Source organism: Epargyreus clarus, unplaced genomic scaffold (assembly GCF_041222505.1).
Source record: "Epargyreus clarus isolate Ecla_fem2 unplaced genomic scaffold, WU_Ecla_fem_2.2 ptg000002l, whole genome shotgun sequence".
Classification (NCBI taxonomy): domain Eukaryota; kingdom Metazoa; phylum Arthropoda; class Insecta; order Lepidoptera; family Hesperiidae; genus Epargyreus; species Epargyreus clarus.
The window spans coordinates 7,260,841-7,281,333 of record NW_027332210.1 but is presented as its reverse complement, the minus strand read 5'-3'; the positions used below and the strand labels follow the sequence as shown (position 1 = coordinate 7,281,333).

The 20,493-nt window shown below is 33.2% G+C and overlaps 3 protein-coding genes and 1 non-coding gene across 4 annotated transcripts in view; all 4 read left to right on the top strand.

The window, feature by feature from the left end:
* The first annotated feature begins 197 nt into the window (after positions 1–197).
* Positions 198–3,653, top strand: LOC140744663 (uncharacterized). Its single transcript, XM_073076277.1, has 6 exons — positions 198–339; positions 1,288–1,421; positions 1,718–1,801; positions 2,003–2,074; positions 2,971–3,013; positions 3,082–3,653. Exons 1-6 carry the CDS (start codon positions 198–200, stop codon positions 3,651–3,653), a joined length of 1,047 nt encoding a protein of 348 aa, XP_072932378.1.
* A 2,048-nt stretch (positions 3,654–5,701) lies between these two features.
* TRNAE-CUC (transfer RNA glutamic acid (anticodon CUC)) lies at positions 5,702–5,773 on the top strand. The gene has a single exon. It is a non-coding gene; the product is annotated as a tRNA-Glu (tRNA).
* A 3,594-nt stretch (positions 5,774–9,367) lies between these two features.
* LOC140746877 (uncharacterized) lies at positions 9,368–11,138 on the top strand. Its single transcript, XM_073079004.1, has 2 exons — positions 9,368–9,657; positions 9,808–11,138. Exons 1-2 carry the CDS (start codon positions 9,525–9,527, stop codon positions 11,097–11,099), a joined length of 1,425 nt encoding a protein of 474 aa, XP_072935105.1. The 5' UTR covers positions 9,368–9,524; the 3' UTR covers positions 11,100–11,138.
* Positions 11,139–12,510: 1,372 nt separating this feature from the next.
* Osi17 (DUF1676 domain-containing protein Osi17) overlaps positions 12,511–20,493 on the top strand; it is a 42,614-nt gene continuing 34,631 nt past the window's right edge. The window contains exon 1 of the mRNA XM_073078992.1: positions 12,511–12,639. The gene's annotated coding sequence lies outside the window, so the exon portion shown is untranslated. The remainder of the gene's footprint in view (positions 12,640–20,493) is intronic.

The window sequence follows — 20,493 nt, the reverse complement described above, 5'->3', positions numbered from 1 at the left end:
TATAACCAAAAATATATTTACATCATCGCGAATCGTTCGCGGTGTGACATGTCAATTAAACCGCAATAATACCTATCGTTAACAGATTGTCAGCAAGGTTTCACCCACACACCATGACTGTGACCTTAAATCCCATAAACATGAATAAAATAAATAAAGGGAACCCATTGCTTGATTTCCATTTGAGTTCCCTCACTATGGCTTTAAACAGAATAGAGAAATTAATCGTGAAAATCATATGCATTGCGTTAGTAGATGCACTTGCAATAGAACACGAAAGTGCAAATTTCAATAGCAGTGACGAATTGAAAAGTGATCCGGTTTTAAATAACGGAGAAAGTGACAAACTTAATAATGCTTTCAACGGCGTCTATTCTGAATGCTTTTTGCATCTATCATACACTTGTTTGCAGAAAAAAACGTTATTATACATCAGAGAATTGGATACGTTAAGTGAGATATCAGTATTGGGCGATTACGTAAAATTTGGTAAGACACTTCATCAAATTATCTCGAATTTTAATCAATATTTAAATTATATTTATGATATGGTTTATTAAACTAATGATAATGATATTTTATTTAATTTAGTTAAATTAAACATCAGTGGAAGTAAGATTGATGATAAAGAAGACTCGTCGACGAAAACTTCGGATCAATTAGCGCATATGATAGACAAAGCAGTGGATAACTTTTTTAACAATCACTTGATAAGATTAAGCGCCCTGGGAAAAGACGTCTTAGTGCCACATTCAGGTAAATGAGTATTAAAATAATTATAGTAAAGAAGAAAACTAAAAGCTGAAAGAAAATAATATAAACTTTCCTTCTCTGGAATTAGTAGGTCTGCAAAGACATATAGACAATAAAAACAATAATTGGACATTATGTTAAAAAAAATGCTTATTATTTAAATTGCTGAAACATTTCTATGTTACATATTTTTATCAACTAATAATAAATATTTATATACCTAACATTTTCCTATCTTACATGGTATACAATTATACATAGGCTAAGGTTAATAAGTTCAGTTTTTTTCGTTTTATTTGTTAATCATACAGACCTGTATTTGTTTTGTAATCAGTTGTCATTTTTTGATTCGGCAGCGACTTTAATATTAAATATTGATAAATCGTAAAATTTTCAACAATGCATATGATCTAATTTCGATAATTAAACGTACATTAATACCGATTACTACCTTCATCATCAGATACAAAATACAATCAATCATAATAATGTAGAACACACCAACTCTATTTGTATATAATTTGTGTTTAACAGTTGAAGAGTTCGTGGGAAGAAAAAGACGGAAAGGCGGTGGCGGTGGCGGCCACGGTGGTGGTGACGGTGGCGATGGTGGCAAGAAGAAGATGATGATGATGGCAATGATGTGCATGAAGATGAAACTAATGATGGTGACGTTAAGACTCCTTAGTTCATTCACACATAAACGATTTGCGAAATGATTTAAGATGATTTCCTGCTGGGCACTTCTTTCAGAGAGAGAGAGAGAGGCTTAGACCATAGTATACCTAAAATAATCATTAGATCGGTGGACTTCATATACATCCGAAATCGTTTTCCTTTGGTTTATAGATGATTGGTTTTCAAGTTTTAAATCACCTTAAATAATTATTATTAATAGCAAATCATTAATAAAATGATGGATGTTAGTATAAATAATAACTAAATTTTGGTTATGTGTTTCCAGATGGTCCCCGCCATGATGGGAATGATGGGAATGATGTCTTTCAAGGGAATGATGTTCAGCATGATGTCCTTTATGATATCTAAGGTATTTTAGTTTTTTATGCAGATCTTGAAAGTAAATTTTCCAAAAAGTATGTTATGTCCTCGTTTATTGTCGTGTTTGTTTGTTATTTAAATTGTTGTCTTTAGTTAATTTGAAATCAAAATCTTCTATTGTTACTTACATTAAAATCTCTTAACTAATAATAAGATTAATAAGTGGTAATATTATAATTTAAATTTTCAGATGATGTTATTAATGAAGATTTTGGAAAAGAAAGGAGGCGGAGCGGGAGGTGGCGGCGGCGGTGGCGATGGGGTAATACATTTTGTGTAATAAATAATATTCATGAGCGGTAGTCATTTCGAAAATAATTTCAAATTATTTGCAATTTACAATTCTATTCTCCCACCAGAATTTAAGATTTATCAGCTAGCTCTGTAGGTAGGTAAAGAGACTCTAGTTTCAAAATAGGAATATATAACTGACCTATGAGATATTTTATAGGTCTTGTTAAAACTACATGCTGATCGTTTGACTTTAACATGTTAAAGTCTCTCTTAAAATGCGTTTTAGGTATTTCATCATTAAAATAGTATTTAACTCTTTCCCGAAATCAAAGACTTTTCTTGAACGCCTGACATATAGATATAGCAATATCTACCAATTGAAACGCAACGGTAGATGTTCTAAATTAAAAGGCGAATGCAACTTAGTAAACTGTTTTAAAAAATAAAATTCAATTTATGTTGCAAATTCAAATCATCATTACTTACTCGTGAGAATCATAAAAATGTTTTCTTAGTGGATGGCAATAGGTTTTAAAGTAAATATTTATACATTTAAATCGCTGAAAAAAGTAGAAGAATTTACATTTATGAGACACACGCTAGGGATTCTAATGATGTTTTTATTTGCTGTGATGTGTGATATGGTTGTGGTCTATTTGTTGTGGTGGTGTGTGGTTGTCACAGTATTTTAACAACTTTAATATCTACATTTATTTTAATTAATCGTCGCACACTGGCGCAAAATTGCTATAATAAAAAAGACAGTGAAAAGAAGTTCTAGGCACAATTTTGCATATAAAATATACTAAATATAAATTCTTAACCAACTATAAAAAATAACATACTTTAACAAACAACTGTTAAAACCTATTAACCCTTAACAAAAAATGTATTCACATATTTTAAAACCACAATTTTACACAGAGTTGGGCGGCAGGTGGAGGCGGCGGGGCGTGGATGCCAGCAGGTATTATCCCAGTATAACATACTATAACATAACAGAGTATAACATATAACCGAGAATTTTTATCTCAGGTGGACAAGACTATGGAGGCGGTGGCGGATACGACAGCAACGCTCAATGGAGCAGCCGATCCATTCTAGAAAAAGAAGACAAACTCAGAAACGTTAAACCAGTTATAACTTACATTAAACCAGCTGAAAGATACCATAACGATATAAATACAAAGAAAACATTTGCAATAAAGAATCTAAATGACGCAATAATTAAATCTAACAATAGAATCGATGAACCGAAATCAAGAAGGAAAAGGGGCTTAGTGGATACCCTGCAGAACGCTTATTTGTACTGGATTAATAAATTCCTAGGCCTTAGTAGACAGAAACACACAAACTATCACAAGTATAGAATAGTAAACGGTGTGAAGTATTACTACTTCCCCATTAGACAGATACAAAAGCCAAAAACGCCTAAAGAATTACCAGTGAATAATATAAAAGTCGCCGAGTCTAAACCAATTGTTATAACCGAAGATTTTAATAAGGGAGAGATAGTAGAGGGTGTTGTAAGTCGTATGAATAGGAAAAAGTTCCATAAAATGAAAGATAACGTCAATGAAACGCTTGATGATAATCCATGGGAATGACTATATTATATAATGAAGTTTTATATTTTGGAGAATATTGTTTCTCCGGACTTTAAATCTTTTATTTTTTTGTAGTGATTTTTTAATTTAGTGTAAGTGAATTTATTATCAGGTTTAAGTACTAAGAATATAATGTTAAATAGTTTTAGAATTAAAAATGTATTACCGAAGAAATTTTATTTTTTTATTTTAATCTGATATGTTGCAATACCCTATGAAATACATTTTTTTGGCGTAAAATCCATACAGTTTATTATTTAACCTCTTTTTTATTTAATCGTCACAAACTACGTCGTCTTATTTATATGTACGTCAGCTAAGACGTATTGACGATTGAAATGTGTAGTAAGGGAGACATACTTTTCCGAGGCGTTCCAGCTTAGTCCTCAGGTAGGAATCTAATCCTATTTGGGATGGATCACAGATGACCTCGGGCGGCAGTACCTACTCACTTACCATCAGGTGGACTGCATTCTCGTCTGCTACTCTTATATTATAAAAAAATCACAAATGTACACAAAATTTAAATACTAGATATCAATACTAGATTAACAACCCATTATCGTCCCACTGCTGGGCACGGATCTACTCTCAGAATGAGAATTTCAGTTTTAATGACTTCTTATAAAAATCCTATAAAACTAACAAAATACCTAATTTTTTACACTTACTATTTTTTTCAAAAACAAACGCATGAATTCCTAAAGTAAAAACAATTGAAAGTCAATAAATAGGTATAACGAAATTTATAGAAATTAAAGTCATTTTACGTGTTGTATTTTTTACATTGTCTAGGTTTGTTTTAATTATTATTACACCAATATTTTAAACCTGACATGCATCTCCAACAGACAGTAACTATTAAAATATTTAATAAATTAGACAAAATGAATATAAACAATTACTAGCTCACCCGGCAAACGTTGTGTTGCCATATAAATAAAAAAATGTTAAGGGTGAACAACACTTATCACTTAGAGGTATGAAAAATAGATAGTAGCCGATTCTCAGACCTACTCAATATGCATTATAATAATATGTATTTGCATGCATTAATTTAGTGAAAATCGGTAAAGCCGTTTCGAAGGAGTAAGGTAACCAACATTGTGACGCGAGAATTTTATATATTAGATATAATATAAATCATGTGATAAAAATAAAACAACTGTAAATTATAATTTATTTAAATGACTTAATTTTTAATAAATCAAACAAAATTAATAAAAATCACTATTATAATGTAGTTTTTAAATATAGCATTAGTAAATTATAATTGTTGTAACGATTTATTAAAGATTTAAGTTAATATATTTACGTACTATTTTATTAACAACAATTTATTAGTAACAACTCCATCTACAGTTTATTTGGAAAAAGTATGAAGATTGGGTGGTAATAAATTGTAACTTATCGAAAGCAATTGAATGCTATGTTATCGTATTTTCAATTACTAGCTGACCCGACAAAGTTTGTACCGCTTCAGAATCTATTTATGAGATATATTTCATATTTACTCACGTTTTAAACCTTCCCTGGAGTTCCACATATTATTCTAAACTAAAATTAGCCAAATCAGTCCAGCCGTTGACATGTTTTAGCGAGACTAACAAACAGCAATTGATTTTTATATATAGATATATTTTAAATAAGCAAAAACGCCATTTAAGATGATTCACGACTTCTCTTAACTTTTGTAGCATTTCAAGTTTATAGATTACAGTGTCATCTATGTTATATTTTAAGAATCATGCTTTACAGTTTGTATTGTATATTGTATATTGTAGGAGCTTATGAACTTTGAAGATTGAATGCACTACGTAACTAAATAATTTACATTCAATGAAACAGATGGCGCTGTATACGTTATTTATAACTCAAATCAGTTTTTTCTTATTTAATACATGAGCGTTATAACATAACTAAGATGTTTACTATTCTTGAAAGTATTTTGTATGTAGAGAAGTAGTAATAAAACCTACATTTAGTGAAGTGAAACATTCTAATGAAATCATTCTATATGTTTCGATCATTTCGACTCTCTTGTGATCTCCGATATGGTCTAGTGGCTAGGATACCTGGCTCTCACCCAGGAGGCTCGGGTTCGATTCCCGGTATCGGAATACTTTGGAGGATTCATTTTTTTTTATTTATATATAATATAGGATATATTGCTACACTTGCCCTAAGGATTAAGTTGAAATTCCTCCAGCAATGGTTGCTTTGTATAGATCACATATTTTTGAGACCCTTCATAAAATCATTAAATACAACACTCCAAAAAAATTAAGTTAAATGCCTGGAATTCGAAAACTGGACCCTTTTTTATTATTGTTAAAATGTGAAAACAGTTGCAGCGTGTTTAGATTTTTACCACGCTTTTATTTTATTACTACTTTTAATCGGGGGCCCCAAATTGTAGAAAGCGCAGGGGCCCCGTAATTTATCCGTCATGTTCCGATGATATGTAAATGTAAATGATAATTTGTAAATGCCTTAGTACGCTATACTATACACTATTATGCCATTTAATTTCATTTTTAACCGACTTCAAAGGAGGAGGAGGTTTAAGAAACCTCCTCCTCTTTTGAAGCTTTTGAAGTCGGTTCGATTCGAACGCATATGTAGTTTTTTTTTATACAGACACATACTTTATTAATTAAAAAATCAATAATAAATTAGTTTTTTAGGTTTAAAGGTGGAACGATATAAATAACAGTTTCACAATAATCATGTAAACAACAATTATCCCTTAACACTCACCTAAACAGTTTAACTTTAATCTTAATGACGGCAAGGACATCTTGCCATGTGATGTGATCTCTTTTTGAACATTAGTTTATAGTGTAAGCCCAGTTGTACAAAATAATTAACGTTTAACTTTTTCATTTTTATTCAGTATTTTTTAGAACGTAAATGATTTGGCGCGTCTTCAAAAGTGTTTTCAATAAAATATTATACAAAATTGGAGTAGTAAACGAGCTTGCATTCAACTTGACGGTGAGTGGCCACTACCATTCAAGGGCATTTTTAATCAATATCCGATAGGTGTTCTAGTTGAGATCGGCCATAGATTCTTTGCTACCCCTAAGGATTGTGTTTGATGCATCTGAAGACTAAAAAAATCTAATATTATATCGATATGGGCCACCTACCATTAGGTGGGTGGCATGCTTGTGTAATATTATAAAAAATCTTCACCAATCCGCATTGAAACTGCATGGACAGGGTCTTAAAATTAGAAAAAATCCGGAGAGACCCAGCAATTAGGACGTTGAAAGTATTGCAGCTAAAACACAATATTTTTTTTGCGTGTAAATATTCGCCAATTTTGAGTCAGTTCTAAGTCGAGATGATATCGGATAAATCATTGATTAAGATACTTAACATCATTGTTATAATCATTGATTTGTTAACTAGTAAAACTGGCCCCGTACGGTCAAAGACCCAGATCTTCACCTTGCTCTTGACTTTACCGCGGTTTGGTTTGTAGTGTTGTGTGTTAAATGTTTCTCGATGTCGGCAATTACAGTATCGATAAAAACGCTTTGTAAAAATTATGGATTTAACAAACATATGCAACATCATATACTCATCATCAGTACTTATTAAATCTTAGTAATATGCGACTATCTAGTTAAAACATTAATCTTTTCATGAGATGTTTACTATCACATTACTAAATAAAACTTCATCAGAAATACGGATAATTGTAAAGATGGTCATTTTCTCATAATATCTTGCATAAATACTAAATTATTAATCATTTAATGTTCATATTATTAAATTGGAAGTCTAGAATAGTTTCTCATCTAACCTTTCAACCACTAAAACTAATAAAAAAAAATGTTATATAATGTACCCAAAGGTCCGTCACTAAATCCCTAACATACAGTATAGAGGCATTTCTCCTTACTCAGTTAAGGTGGAGCTTTGCCGGAAGTTCTACATTATATAACAGCCGAGAGGCTAAAGCTACATATATATGTAGATCTCATCTGAAATCCCTTCTTAATTATCCTTCTCACAAAACTTCTTTCTACTCCCGCTCCTTTTCCGTTCATGCAGTTAGACTATGGAATTCACTACCGCCCCATATTCGTCTTTCCAACAGTATTTCTTTGTTCAAAAGAAGAGTAAAAGAGCACTACTTATCACTGTCATAATAAAGTATATATTTGTATGTATATATTGTCATTTGTATATATTATTGTATATATTATGTGTATATAATTGTATATATGTATATGTATATGTATATGATATCTATCCTACCTATCTATTTTGTGCACACTTTATTTGCCTTTCATACAATTTTTCCGACCATAGGGGCTGCTGGAAGAAATTCCAGGTTGGAATAAGTAGTCCTTTGTACTACATTTCTTTTAAGCTATTGCATAGCTTTTATCGCGGGCTTTGAGCGCGGCGACCGAATCGAGAAATTCCGTAACGAAAATAAGTAACACCTTTCAACAACTCGGTTGCCTGGAGACTTGATATCCAACTATCAAGTCTCCAGGCAACCGAGTTGTTGACTGTCAATAGAAAAATATGGATATAATTAAATAAAGTATTATTTTACATTCCTTATTATTTTATTTGATATTGGCGACGAGATGTCGAATGAACTAAAAAACAATAAGGAAATACGAGCCACATTACGTGGGTTAATGAAACGAACCGAAAATTACATTTCGGGAATAGAAAAAAATGACATTGAAGAAATAAATATACGACTGAATTCTTTACAAGAAAATTTGAACAAATTCTACGCGATTCAAGAAAAAATTGAATGGCTTACAGAAGAAGAAAATTTAGAAGAGGAAATAAAATACAGGTACGAATTTGAAGAAATATATACAAAGCTAAAATTTAAATTTTTGAATGTACAAAAAGAAAATAATCGGCTAATACCTGAATGTTCTTTTATATCAGCAAGAGCGGAAGTTTATTTGATAAACTGTTAACTGTCAAGGCACGCTTGAGACGTACACCTAATACAAAAGAGTTATCACCTTATCAGTTAATGTTCGGCAGAGAGGTAAGAACACTAAGAACCTATATGCATGCCTTATTTAAGAAATCCGCCCCACTATCCAGATTACATTACAATGCACCGCCAACGCAGGAGTTCGGACAAGGTGATAAGGTACAAGTCCGCAGTTACACCAACCCAAGAGTTAAATGGGAGTTCGGAGTCGTCATCCGAAGATTAGGTAGACTCCATTATGAAGTCAGAACTGAAAATGGCATACTGGTGCGCCGTCACCTTGACCAAATGCTGCCGGCGCCCCTGGTGGTGTAAGTGAAAATAGCGGTGGAGGACTGTTGGATATCAAGTCTCCAGGCAACCGAGTTGTTGACTGTCAATAGAAAAATATGGATATAATTGAATAAAGTATTATTTTACATTCCTTATTATTTTATTTGATAACCTTAATTCGTCAACTTGAACACAGATGGCAGTAATACACATTTTTTTATAATCCGTGCAGAAATCTTAAAATTGCGTGAAGTATATTTTATATTCCCATTATAAAATTCAAAATTATATTACCATATTATCCAAATAATATGTTTTATCAACATAAGCTATGTTGAATTCTGGATTGATAAAATAACGTAAAAGAGTGTTTGTTATTTTTAAACGTACAATTACAACTGACAGACTTGACAGCACAAAATCAAAACGCCATTATGATTTATGGTACAAATAATTTGTGTATAGTGCCACCAACTTTTCTGTTCAGTAGACAAATCTGGAACTAAAACAAAGCCGACCGCCATTTTGAAATGTCATTCCGCTGTCAATTCTTTGAAGTGTGAGTGCTCTTTGTTTTTCGATTCGAATATAATTGTAATAAGTGATTAAAAATGCCTAAGCCTCTCAAAAGTGATGCACGGGTCATTATTTTAAAGGTTTTAGATTTCATGAGGGAAGAAAAACGCCTGCTAGCTCCGAAAATACCGTTTGAGAAAGTGACAGAACGCGTCGCAGCTGCGACAGGTTAGTGTTGCTATGAAGTGTTGATAGTTAATTAATAGAAAGTCCCGCGTAAATATTTCAGTTATTTTATTTTACTTAGTTAAAGTGTCACTGAGTATTTTTGGTAGTAAATGTTTTTTTATACTTCATGTATTTATATTTTTGCTACAGGAGTAAGCGAACGATTTGTTTACAAGCTCATGAATGAAAAGAAAAAAGCTGAAGAAAGTAATGTCAAACTATCTACTCCCGGTAAGAATAGAGAAAGAAAAACAGGAAAATTGGACATTGATGATTTTGACATTGGCGTCATACGGAGAAAAATTCATGAATTTTATTCATTTAGGAAAGAAATTCCGACTATACCAAAATTATTAAACATACTTAGAGAAGAAATTGATTTCTCTGCAAAACGTGAAACACTTAGAAAACTGCTGCATAAAATAGGATTTCGTTTTAAAAAAACTAAAACAAATAGAAAAGTGCTATGTGAGCGTAATGACATAACTGCGTGGAGGGCTGCATACTTACAAAAAATTCGTGAGAATGAGTCTGGAGAAAAAAAACCCGTCGTTTATTTAGATGAGACCTATATACACTCATCTCACTCAACTGACAAATGTTGGCAAGGCCCAGATGTTGAAGGTGATTTGGAGCCAGTATCAAAAGGGAATAGGTGGATTATAGTTCATGCAGGAGGCGAAGAAGGTTTTGTAGAGAATGCTCTTCTTGTGTTTAAATCAAACACTAAGAGCGGTGACTTCCATGATGAAATGAATAATGATAATTTTAAAAGATGGACTATTAAGAAATTGCTGCCGAACCTGCATAAGCATACTCTTATAGTGATGGACAATGCCCCCTATCACAGCATTTGTGTTAATAAATGTCCCAATTCAAACCACACTAAGGCTGTCATGCAATTGTGGCTGAGGGAGAGAAATATAGAATTTTCTGAGCAAATGACGAAACCTCAACTGCAAGAATTAATAAAGCGTAATAAACCAGCTCCTGAATATGAAATAGATAATCTATTAAAAAGTCATGGCCATTCTGTTCTCAGGTTACCGCCATACCACTGTGATTTGAACCCAATCGAGATGGTTTGGAGTTCAATGAAGAGAAATGTCGCTGAGCGAAATGTTGGTAAATCTAGTGCTGAAATGCCCCAGTTAATTCAGAATGCATTCGATAAAATAACAAAAGAAGAGTGGAAAAACCATTGTCACCACGTAAAAAGAATTGAAGAAAAATACAGGAACAATGATGGATATTTAGAAGAACCATTAGTTATTAAGTTGCATAGTGATAGCGAAAGCGATTCAAGTGACTCTGATGACGAATTATGTAAATCACTTGGCACAGGCACCTCAGGCGCATCGTCATTATTTCGCTCAGGGATGTCTGGTGTGGAGCCCCTCGAAGTTAGAGATCATGACCATAATTATTTTTATAAAATATAAATTTTATTTTTATAAAATATAAATAATTATAGTTAATAATTCTGGACTTTTTATTTTTCCTGTCCTAGAATATCATTTAAGAATTAAAATTTGACATTATTAACCTAATTCTTTTTTTTAGGATGTTTACGAAGGTTATTTATCTTTTTAAATATTTTTTACATATTTTATCTAGTAAAAATCATAGGTCTCAAAGTTGTTGAGCTCCCTCTTCAGTAGGCAAATATAATTATATGGTAACATTGGACGCTGCACTAGCGACCCTGTCAACTGAACAGATAAGTTGGTGGCACTGTACAAAGTGTTTTAAATATGAATAAACAAAGTGCATTTATTTATGAAAAATGCGATGTACCTGTAACATTCGGCCAAATGTCACAGGCACATCGCATTGATCCATTTATATTGCTGGTTGTTAATACTTTATGTCACTTATTAATAACTTTTCTATTTTATATTTTAGAATGTTCAGTCTTGCTTGGAGTTATGAAATGTCAGCTGATATTTGCAATGTCTTATATAATGGAGATATGATAAAATAGTGGATAAAGATGTATTAATGTAAATGTTGATGATTATGGAAGAATATATTGTATTTCTGGAATTCCTTCTGAGCGTTTTCATAGCATAAAAAATGCTATGCAATAGCTTTACCGCGGCAGTCTCCGAGTGCCACACGTATTTTTTAATGCTCTATTTCTTTGTTATGTTCTGTGTACACAAATTTGTAAATAAATAAATTAAAAAAAAAAAATAGGCGCAAGAATACACGTTCAGATAAATTGCAATAAGTCAATACGGCAAAAATATATTTTTGGAGATATCAACTTAAGGTCACGTGCGCTCAAAAACATTTATTTTCATTCCTAGATTTACTAGATTTTTTCCTTGAAAAGTACCTTGGCAAAGTTGCAATGCAATTGCAAGTTGCTTGAGTAAGGGTCACCTTCCTTTAAGGGTATCTTTTTAAACCAGAGCCACATTCAGTCTGTCTGAGAAGAAGGAAAATTTGTTATTTATTTGAAAGTACACGACTAACGTCTAATTTCAATTATTCGTAGAACTTCACTAGCTATCCTGTAATAAATAAGTACCCACGATAGCAATACTACGTTTCTATTGCTTCTATTTTTACGGCGATTACACGTCATCATAACGAATTGTAAAGCCCGCTCCACATTCTCGCGAGAATCTCGCGAGAACGGGAGAAAAACCCGTTTTGTATAGGCACCACATTCTCGTTTCTCGTGCTTTTCTCGCGTTCTCACGAGATTCTCGCGAGAATATGGAGCGAACTTCACATTTGCTTATTTAAACTCGCATCATCCAATACTAAATATCGATACACTACGCCCATCACTACCAAACATCTGACGTGCGAAAGAGACTGTCCACTCACTCCATTCACTAAGGCTCTTAGTGTGTGAGCCGTGGTTCGCCGCGTCGCATGTGTTTTCACGTTAACCTACATTTGTTCGTTCTTTTTACGATATTCTGTGGACTGTGGACTATTGCCGTGATCCGGAGCGATTTCATTCAGGTATTTTTTTTATTATTCGAAAGTGATTCTAATGCTTTACGTTTCTATGAGAAATAACGCTAAAACCTAGATTTGTAAGTGTAATGTTTAGTCTAACGCTAGTTATTAACGTAATTAAGTAAAAGCTTTTAAAACTTAGTTTTAAACGGAAGCTACTAACACATATTTTCGTCTTATACTTAAAGAAATTACATTACTTACTAACTAATAACAATGTATTGTAATAGTCACTTAATTAAGCTATTTTTATTCTCTTTTAAGTATCTGGTTTTTTAAATATTCAATGAAATACTTCTAAGGTTTTCGGTTTCCGATTACTCTTTACTCGGTTTACATAAAAAGAAATGTATTTGTTAACCTATTTTAAAACTAGTTTATCTAACCTACTGCAACCTACTAGTTTTGAATTTTAAATTTTTCTCGCTACATATGGCGTAGACATGTAGAGACCATCATATGAGTAGGTATATTTTTATGTTTCAGAATAGCCCACTTAATTTCAGGTTATCAAAAATTAAGTCAATGGACATGGTAGAAATTTGGCAAAAGGGGCCCTCACCTTAGGGGCCCTGAATTCTGCGACTCATTGTAGAAATGCTATCTTAATATTTAGAAAGTTTGATAACGTCCAGTAAACATGCTAAGGGCCCCACATTTAGTATTATCAATTACCAATACCAATATGATAACTTGAACAGGATCCCATATTGTGTAATTTCACCTCTTACCACTTCTAAAATAAAATCTTGTAGGTATGTGCAGCTATGTCAGTTACCAACCCTATTAGGAAGACTTGCCAAGGGCCCCACTGGTAGACATGGCCCTTCCCCAATTTGCAACACTCCAATCATTCCCGTGCTGTCTCAATCCAGGGCCCCACATTGGGTTCCCATATTCCCACATCCCTGATAACTAACTCCAAAAAATATATTTCTGGTATCGAGAGATTCATTCAGATTACGCCTTAGGACTAATTTCAAACGTTTCATCATCGTCAACCCATTACTGTCCCACTTTTGGGCATGATCCTACTTCAGAGTTTATGCCATAGTCCACCGCACTGGCCTAGTATTAATTGATAGACTTTATATTAGCTTAAGAACTTTTTAAGTCATATATGTACGATGTACACCATTTTCATGGTCTGGTGTACGCGCCATGGCGCCATTTTTTAAAATATGATCTACAATTTCAATCCTGGTTAGGACACGAACCCAGAACACTGCGTGTCAGATCGGTACGGTGAAGCGAGTTGACAGATATGAGAACCTAATACCAATAATTTTATGTAAAGCATGTAAAGCAAGGGTAGAGTCTGTACAACCAAAACAACTCTAATGCTATCTGGGGTTGATTGCATATGTCTATGGGCGGCGCGTGGACTGAATCCTCGTATACTACCTCTATTTTATAAATAAAATATTACCCATAAAAGACAGTGACCACATTTCATTCTATTTATTTCTTTGGACGCAACAAATCATGACCATTTTACAATATTTAAAATAAATATAAATAATTACTAGGAACGATTTATGTGTAATGTCAAATTTAGCTTTCACTTCAATTTAACATTAAAATATAATAATTGTGATCAAATTACTCGTAATTATGCCACTTAGATGTTAAGAAGTAACGCAGGAAAGGAATCGCTAACCTAAATTAGTAACTTGGAATTTATATTCTATATTAAGACAAAGAAAAAATCGGTCTCTCACTTTGTGGATTTAAAACCCGCGCACTTCTTATTTATTGATGTTATGTACATTGTGTGTATTAGAAATATTAGCTCCAAACAAGATTTTTCAGACAAGGCACACAGAATCATAATCTTGAGAAACATGGTCCTTTTTTATAATTTTGGCTTAGCAGACGAGTATGCAGTCCACCTGATGGTAAGTGGCTACTGCCACCCATCGACATCTAATCAACTCCAGATAAGATTAGTTTTCTACTTGAGATCGGTCACATATGCGCCGCTGCTCGTAGCTGGAATGCAGAAAAGTATGTCTCCACACCCTTCAAACCAGAATACAGCAGCGATTAACACTACTGTTATTACACAGAAATAGGTGTGGCAGTGGTGCCGCCGGGGTCGAACCCCAAAGGATTCTACCTCAATGAGGCCCGTGTCTGCCTGATTATCTATGACACTTAAAGGGGAGTAGCAGTAGCACCACCACTGATATCATCATTCTCATAACAGGGTTAATCCCTCATAAAATTTGTTAATTAAAATTGATATACTCGTAAATATAAAAAATGTCCAGTATATATTTTTTATTAATACCTACTATATTTTCACCATACTCGTATATTGTATCGTTGACTAATCACAAAAGAATTTTTACTTCATCTCCAGACATCCGATTCATCTAAAATACAAGTGAAAGTTGGGTAATTCTATATAGACAATATTCGTCTTAATTATAGTTATAAAACGGTGTTTAATGTAACGTAACGTAATTATGTAATATATGTAACGATAAACACATGTTTTATAATGTATTAAATAAACATCCGTCTACGTATCAGTGGCGGCCCGGGGTGGAAAATTGAACGGGGGCCCCCAGTGAATTGTTGATTTGATCTCATAAAATTACAAATGTGTCATAGACTTATTCGCCGACAAATACGTATGATTTCGGTGAACTTATTTTTTATACAAATTTCACAGACTGTTTGGTTGTATCGACCTTTTTTTAGCAACTGCGTTTGGGGGCCCCCAAGATCGGGGGTTCGGAGCGGACCGGCCCTTCCCCCCTTAGTCCACTAAAGCTACCTATATAGATTCTCGTATTTGTATTTAGAAATTCTGAAAGATTTTTAACCGTTTTTATTATAAAGCGTAATTCATTAGTTTAGGGATTCAAGCAGAACTTTTGTTCTATGGTGTTGACGATTCGATTTGATTTCATTCTAAAAGTAAAATAAAAAATATTGGTAACGTCATGTCTTTCGGGATTTTCTCAACATAATTTAATGCTCATATTAGGTGGCGCATATTAAAAAATTAAGCCGCCATCTTGCAGCGTCTGCCATATTGGATTTAAAACGATGCACCAAACAAAATGTAATATAGGTATTACTTTTTCAGGACAGTCGCTCGTGGTGAACTGGTATGAAATTCAGTTGAAAGATTTGACCCTCATACATAACTGATCATACGAACTGACAAAGCAAACCAAATAAAAGCTTATAATAAATATATTATTTATTATAGTTAACCTAACCGTATTTGCATTAAATTGTGATATTAAAAATAAATTTCAAATAAACATTTCTAACTGTTATGAGTTATGACATATTCAAACAAGATGGCCTATACCATTATACCAAGCAACCCCATTCGTGCCTACAATTATATTTCTTCTGAACATTTTTTTCGAGAAATTCGCACGTGAGTTCACGTGACCTTACATTAAACAAGTCTGACCCACACCCATAATATGTATTGTATATCACAATTCGTCCCATCAAAGGTCAATGAAAGTGTCAGAGGGAGCCATTTAGCTCCAAAACGGTAATGGTTTTCGCCACCGCCAACCAGTTTCCGAAAAGGGACCTCAAACTTTCACTCGTAAGCCGGTATTTTTGTCGCGTATCAAGGATTTGAAGTGAAGAAAACTGTTGATTTTTAGCTCTATCAAGGTTTATTTTACGAACTTTATCTTGCAAACTTATTTTACAAGGTGGGAGAATTCTTTATGGTTCGATTTTGAACACGCGACCGCCACGCCTGGTAATAACAATATTAAGCGCTTCGAAGTGTTGTGTCTTGGGTTTGAAGTTTGTGGTAAGGATATTGTTACACAAAACATTCCAATTTATTCCTTAAGGGTAATTCATCTGTGGCCATGAGATGTTCACTCCTATGTGAGGTTTATTACATGTGACCATAGCCGACAGTGCCACTTACCATCAGGTGAACTGCATACTCATTCTTTTGGTACATCGATCTTACAAGGCGGTAGAACCCTTTGTGGTTCGACTTCGGCGGCACCACCGCCACACCTATTTCTGCCTCATAACAGCAGTGTTAAGCGCTGCTGTGTTCTGGTTTGAAGGGTGGTAAGGGACACACACTTTTCCGAGGCGTTCCAGCTTAGTCCTCAGGGGTAGCGGCGCATCTGTGGCCGACCTCAGGTAGGAATATCTAATCCTATCTGGGGTCGATTACAGATGGCGGCAGTAGCCACTTACCATCAGGTGGACTGCATGCTCGTCTTCGTAACGTAATAAATTATGCTACCCTCTTAGTCCTCAAGAGTGATAACACAATATTAATTATCTGTGATCGGCTAAGGTAGAATAGAATACATGTTCTATACGGATGTCTATGGGCGGCAGCGACCAGCTACTTTACTGCTTCAATAAAAAAAATTGAAGTAAGGAATGTTCATTCATTTGATACAAGGAAAAGCTAGTTAAGCCGTTGTCGTTGCTAATATAACACAGTTATAGGACTACTTCCCGGTGACCCTCCCTGGCCTACAATGTTTTGATTATGAAATACTAGCATCGGAAAAGTTAAAAATAGTCTCATCATTTTGATAAGTAATTTCTGTATTGTTATTATGTTCATATTTTTAGAGCATATCTTTTACTATATTTTAAGGTTGTCATGGCACTTTTATAGGATTGAAGTAGAAAGCAAAAATGCAGTCCTTCTGATGGTATGTGGTAATTTCCGTCGTAAGCTACCCATTGAAGAACAGGCATTCTACTTGAAACTGAATATAGCCTTGCGGATACATACAGAATCTTAGTGTATGAGGATACATGAGTAATCCGGCACCACAATCCTACCACCAAAAAGCAAGAACTGCTTCTCGCTAGAAAAGGTGTGGTGATGGTACCTCCTCTGCAGAACCAGAATGATCAACATCTTTTATTAACAGTTATTTTAAGTAAAATTAATTAATTTGTCGATATGAAAACTGGCTTGACCTTAAAAATATTGGTCGTCTCGGTGGTAACTTTTCTTAACTTTCTCACTTACTTTTGACATTAAATAGTACATTGTCTACTACAATGAAACATCGTGACAATCGTGACAAATGCTACACAGTTATAACGAAAGACGTTCTTAACGATCTTCAGACAATTAAACAAAACATCAAAGTAAGTGAAACCGCTTTAAAATTCCTAATATTTCAAAAGTTTGCAAGTCAAAAGAAAAATTGCATTTAGTCAAAGGCGATATATCGATGACAATAATGAATGATTTAAAAATTTTAAAAGGATAAAAGATAAATGATTATACATAAAGTGTGACAAAAGTTAGAATATGAATATCAGAAATTACATTAAAGTATAAGTAGCTTTTTAAAAGACAAGTGCAACTTAGAAAGATATGATTAAAAACTTTGAAACGAAGCTTTGAAAGGATAAAAGATAAATGATTATACACAAAGTGTGACAAAGTAAGAATATTGATATCAGAAATTATATCTTAAAATAGCTTTTGAAAGACAAATACATCTTAAAAACATGATAACCATATAGAAAGTTCAAATATATGCTTCAGATTTGCAAATTCCTATTTTATTAGTCATTAATAATTTCACTAGGTTTACGAGAGATTGGAGCTCACTAAAAATATATTGTTTGTATGTTAATTAAAGTATATAGTATACCATCAAATTTTCAAAAATACATACAACATTATAAGTGACTTAAAATCAAAGTCAAAATATTTTTAAGAAAAACTTCTTTAGGCGCGTATTTAGAGGGCAAAAAGGCATTCCTGTAACATTTTTTGAAACGGAAACGGTTACGCTCGGGCGTTACATGACAATAATAAACCTTTCGTTATTATAAATTTATAAATATGTACCGAATATTTTTGCTGGTTATAATTTCACTTCTTCCGCGTACTCACGCACTGTTTAAAAATATATATCATTAAATAATTTCTAGTAACGTCAAAAACCTACCAACGCTTTACGTGGTGTTTCATTCACATATCAGAAAGGAAATAACGTTAGCCTTAAAATATGATTAATAATTTAATAACTATTTCGATAGTAATTATTTCGTGTATTAAGCACATACCTGTGTATTACGTAATCTGTTTTATAGTTTTACGTACATATTTTCCTGGGAGATTACTGATATATATGTCATAGAAATCCTACATATAGTTTCTCATAAAAGTAAAGATTTTAATTCAATAACAAAGTCGATTACTCTTGCCTTAAAATCAGACAAGGAAATCATCGTCAACCCATTTTTTCCCACTGATCACGGGTCTCCTCTCAGGATGAGAAGGATTAGGCCATAGTCCACCGCGCTAGATAAGTGCGTATTGGTGGATTACACGTACTATTGTGATTTCTTTTTTATAAATCTGTCAGGTGTGCTCTCACGATGTTTTCCTTCACCGTTTAAGCAAGTGATAATAAAATTTCTAATACGCACATAACTTCGAAAAATCAGAGGTGCGTGCCTGGGATTTGAACCTCGGACCTCTCGATCGCGAGGCCGAGTTTCTTAACCACTAAGCTATCACTGCTCACTAGACAAGGAAAACTAAACATCAGTTACCAACAACAGTTAACCGGTTTTACTATTGAGAGTAACAGTGTATGAACTAATTAAGTAATCTGACATCTTCAGATCCTCAGTTAGTCGTATCTGTTAAATGACAGAAAAGAATTTTAACTGTAATTGGATCAGTAGTTACTTATGCTTACCTTATTCCGTCTAATGAGGTTCGAACATACGAGTACGTTCCTAGAAAACTTTCTATTTTGCATTTTCCTTATCTTTATTACTATCAGAGTTATCTTATAAGTAACATACTCCTTACCAATTACTATCATAAACATACTATATGTTTCCTATGGTTTTAAGTCCTTTTAACGCTTTTGTCATCCTTATCTTTACATCATTCACCAGTCCACAAAGTCGTATTTCTAACAACCTTTCCTAGATTTGACCAAACTTCAAAAAAATTAGTTTGTAAAACACTTTTGTGTCTACTATGACTTCATATCGGGTCGCCAATGGATCGGTATCATCAAACTAAAAGGACATTGAAATGAATAATCATGGAGAGACTAAAACGAACGAATATTCATAATAAACCTAATCGCCGCAAATATGTACCCTAAAGAAAATAGGATCTGCTTTAATAAAAGTAATAACCAGGCAAACTCTATTTCTACTACCTATAATATTTTACGTTCCAACTTATCCTCATTTCAAGTATCGTGTAGATCTCTTCATTAATTTAATTATAAAAATGACATAAACATCACAAAATATATAATGCCTCGTTCGTAGGCTGGACATTTGCTGCAAACTGCAAAACTCTACGAGCGATTAGCTTAATTTATTTGATTCACAAACCACTTCAAACACTATCCATACGTTTGAATTTGTGACAGTTTGTTAAGGCTTGACAAGTGTGTGGATGACAATTTTTAAGTTTTGATTGACATGTTTATAGTTAGACGTGCGTGTTACTCTTTCATTTATCGTTCACGCAAATTACTAGTTATTTTTAAAGAGTTTTCAATCTTGTATTTTATCGATAGTCATTATGTTACTTTTAATGAATCTGAAAGAGAAACGCCTTTGATGTTTGATAAACCAGAACATGCAATGTTGTATGTTTGTCAGCAAATGAATTGTTTCTTCTACCTTGTTAAATAATGATCCTTCGTAGTTATAGTCTAATTTAAGCCTTGTTTTAATAATTCTCGATAGCATTTTAGTTTTAATTTTATTTAAGAAACTTCTATGTTAACTAATAAAGTTAAGTTAAAGTGTCAATGAACTTTTCTACTGCCATATTATAATGTTTCTCAACCAAAATTCCGTGTATTTAAAAAACGTAATATTGAG

Excerpts from the sequence above, each read along its gene's own strand:
- LOC140744663 (XM_073076277.1), top strand. The coding sequence starts at position 198 with ATGGCTTTAAACAGAATAGAGAAATTAATCGTGAAAATCATATGCATT. Across the intron at positions 1,422-1,717 it reads TGAAGATGAAACTAATGATG|ATGGTCCCCGCCATGATGGG; the intron begins GTGACGTTAAGA and ends ATGTGTTTCCAG. Across the intron at positions 1,802-2,002 it reads TGTCCTTTATGATATCTAAG|ATGATGTTATTAATGAAGAT; the intron begins GTATTTTAGTTT and ends TTAAATTTTCAG.
- LOC140746877 (XM_073079004.1), top strand. The coding sequence starts at position 9,525 with ATGCCTAAGCCTCTCAAAAGTGATGCACGGGTCATTATTTTAAAGGTT. Across the intron at positions 9,658-9,807 it reads ACGCGTCGCAGCTGCGACAG|GAGTAAGCGAACGATTTGTT; the intron begins GTTAGTGTTGCT and ends TTTTTGCTACAG.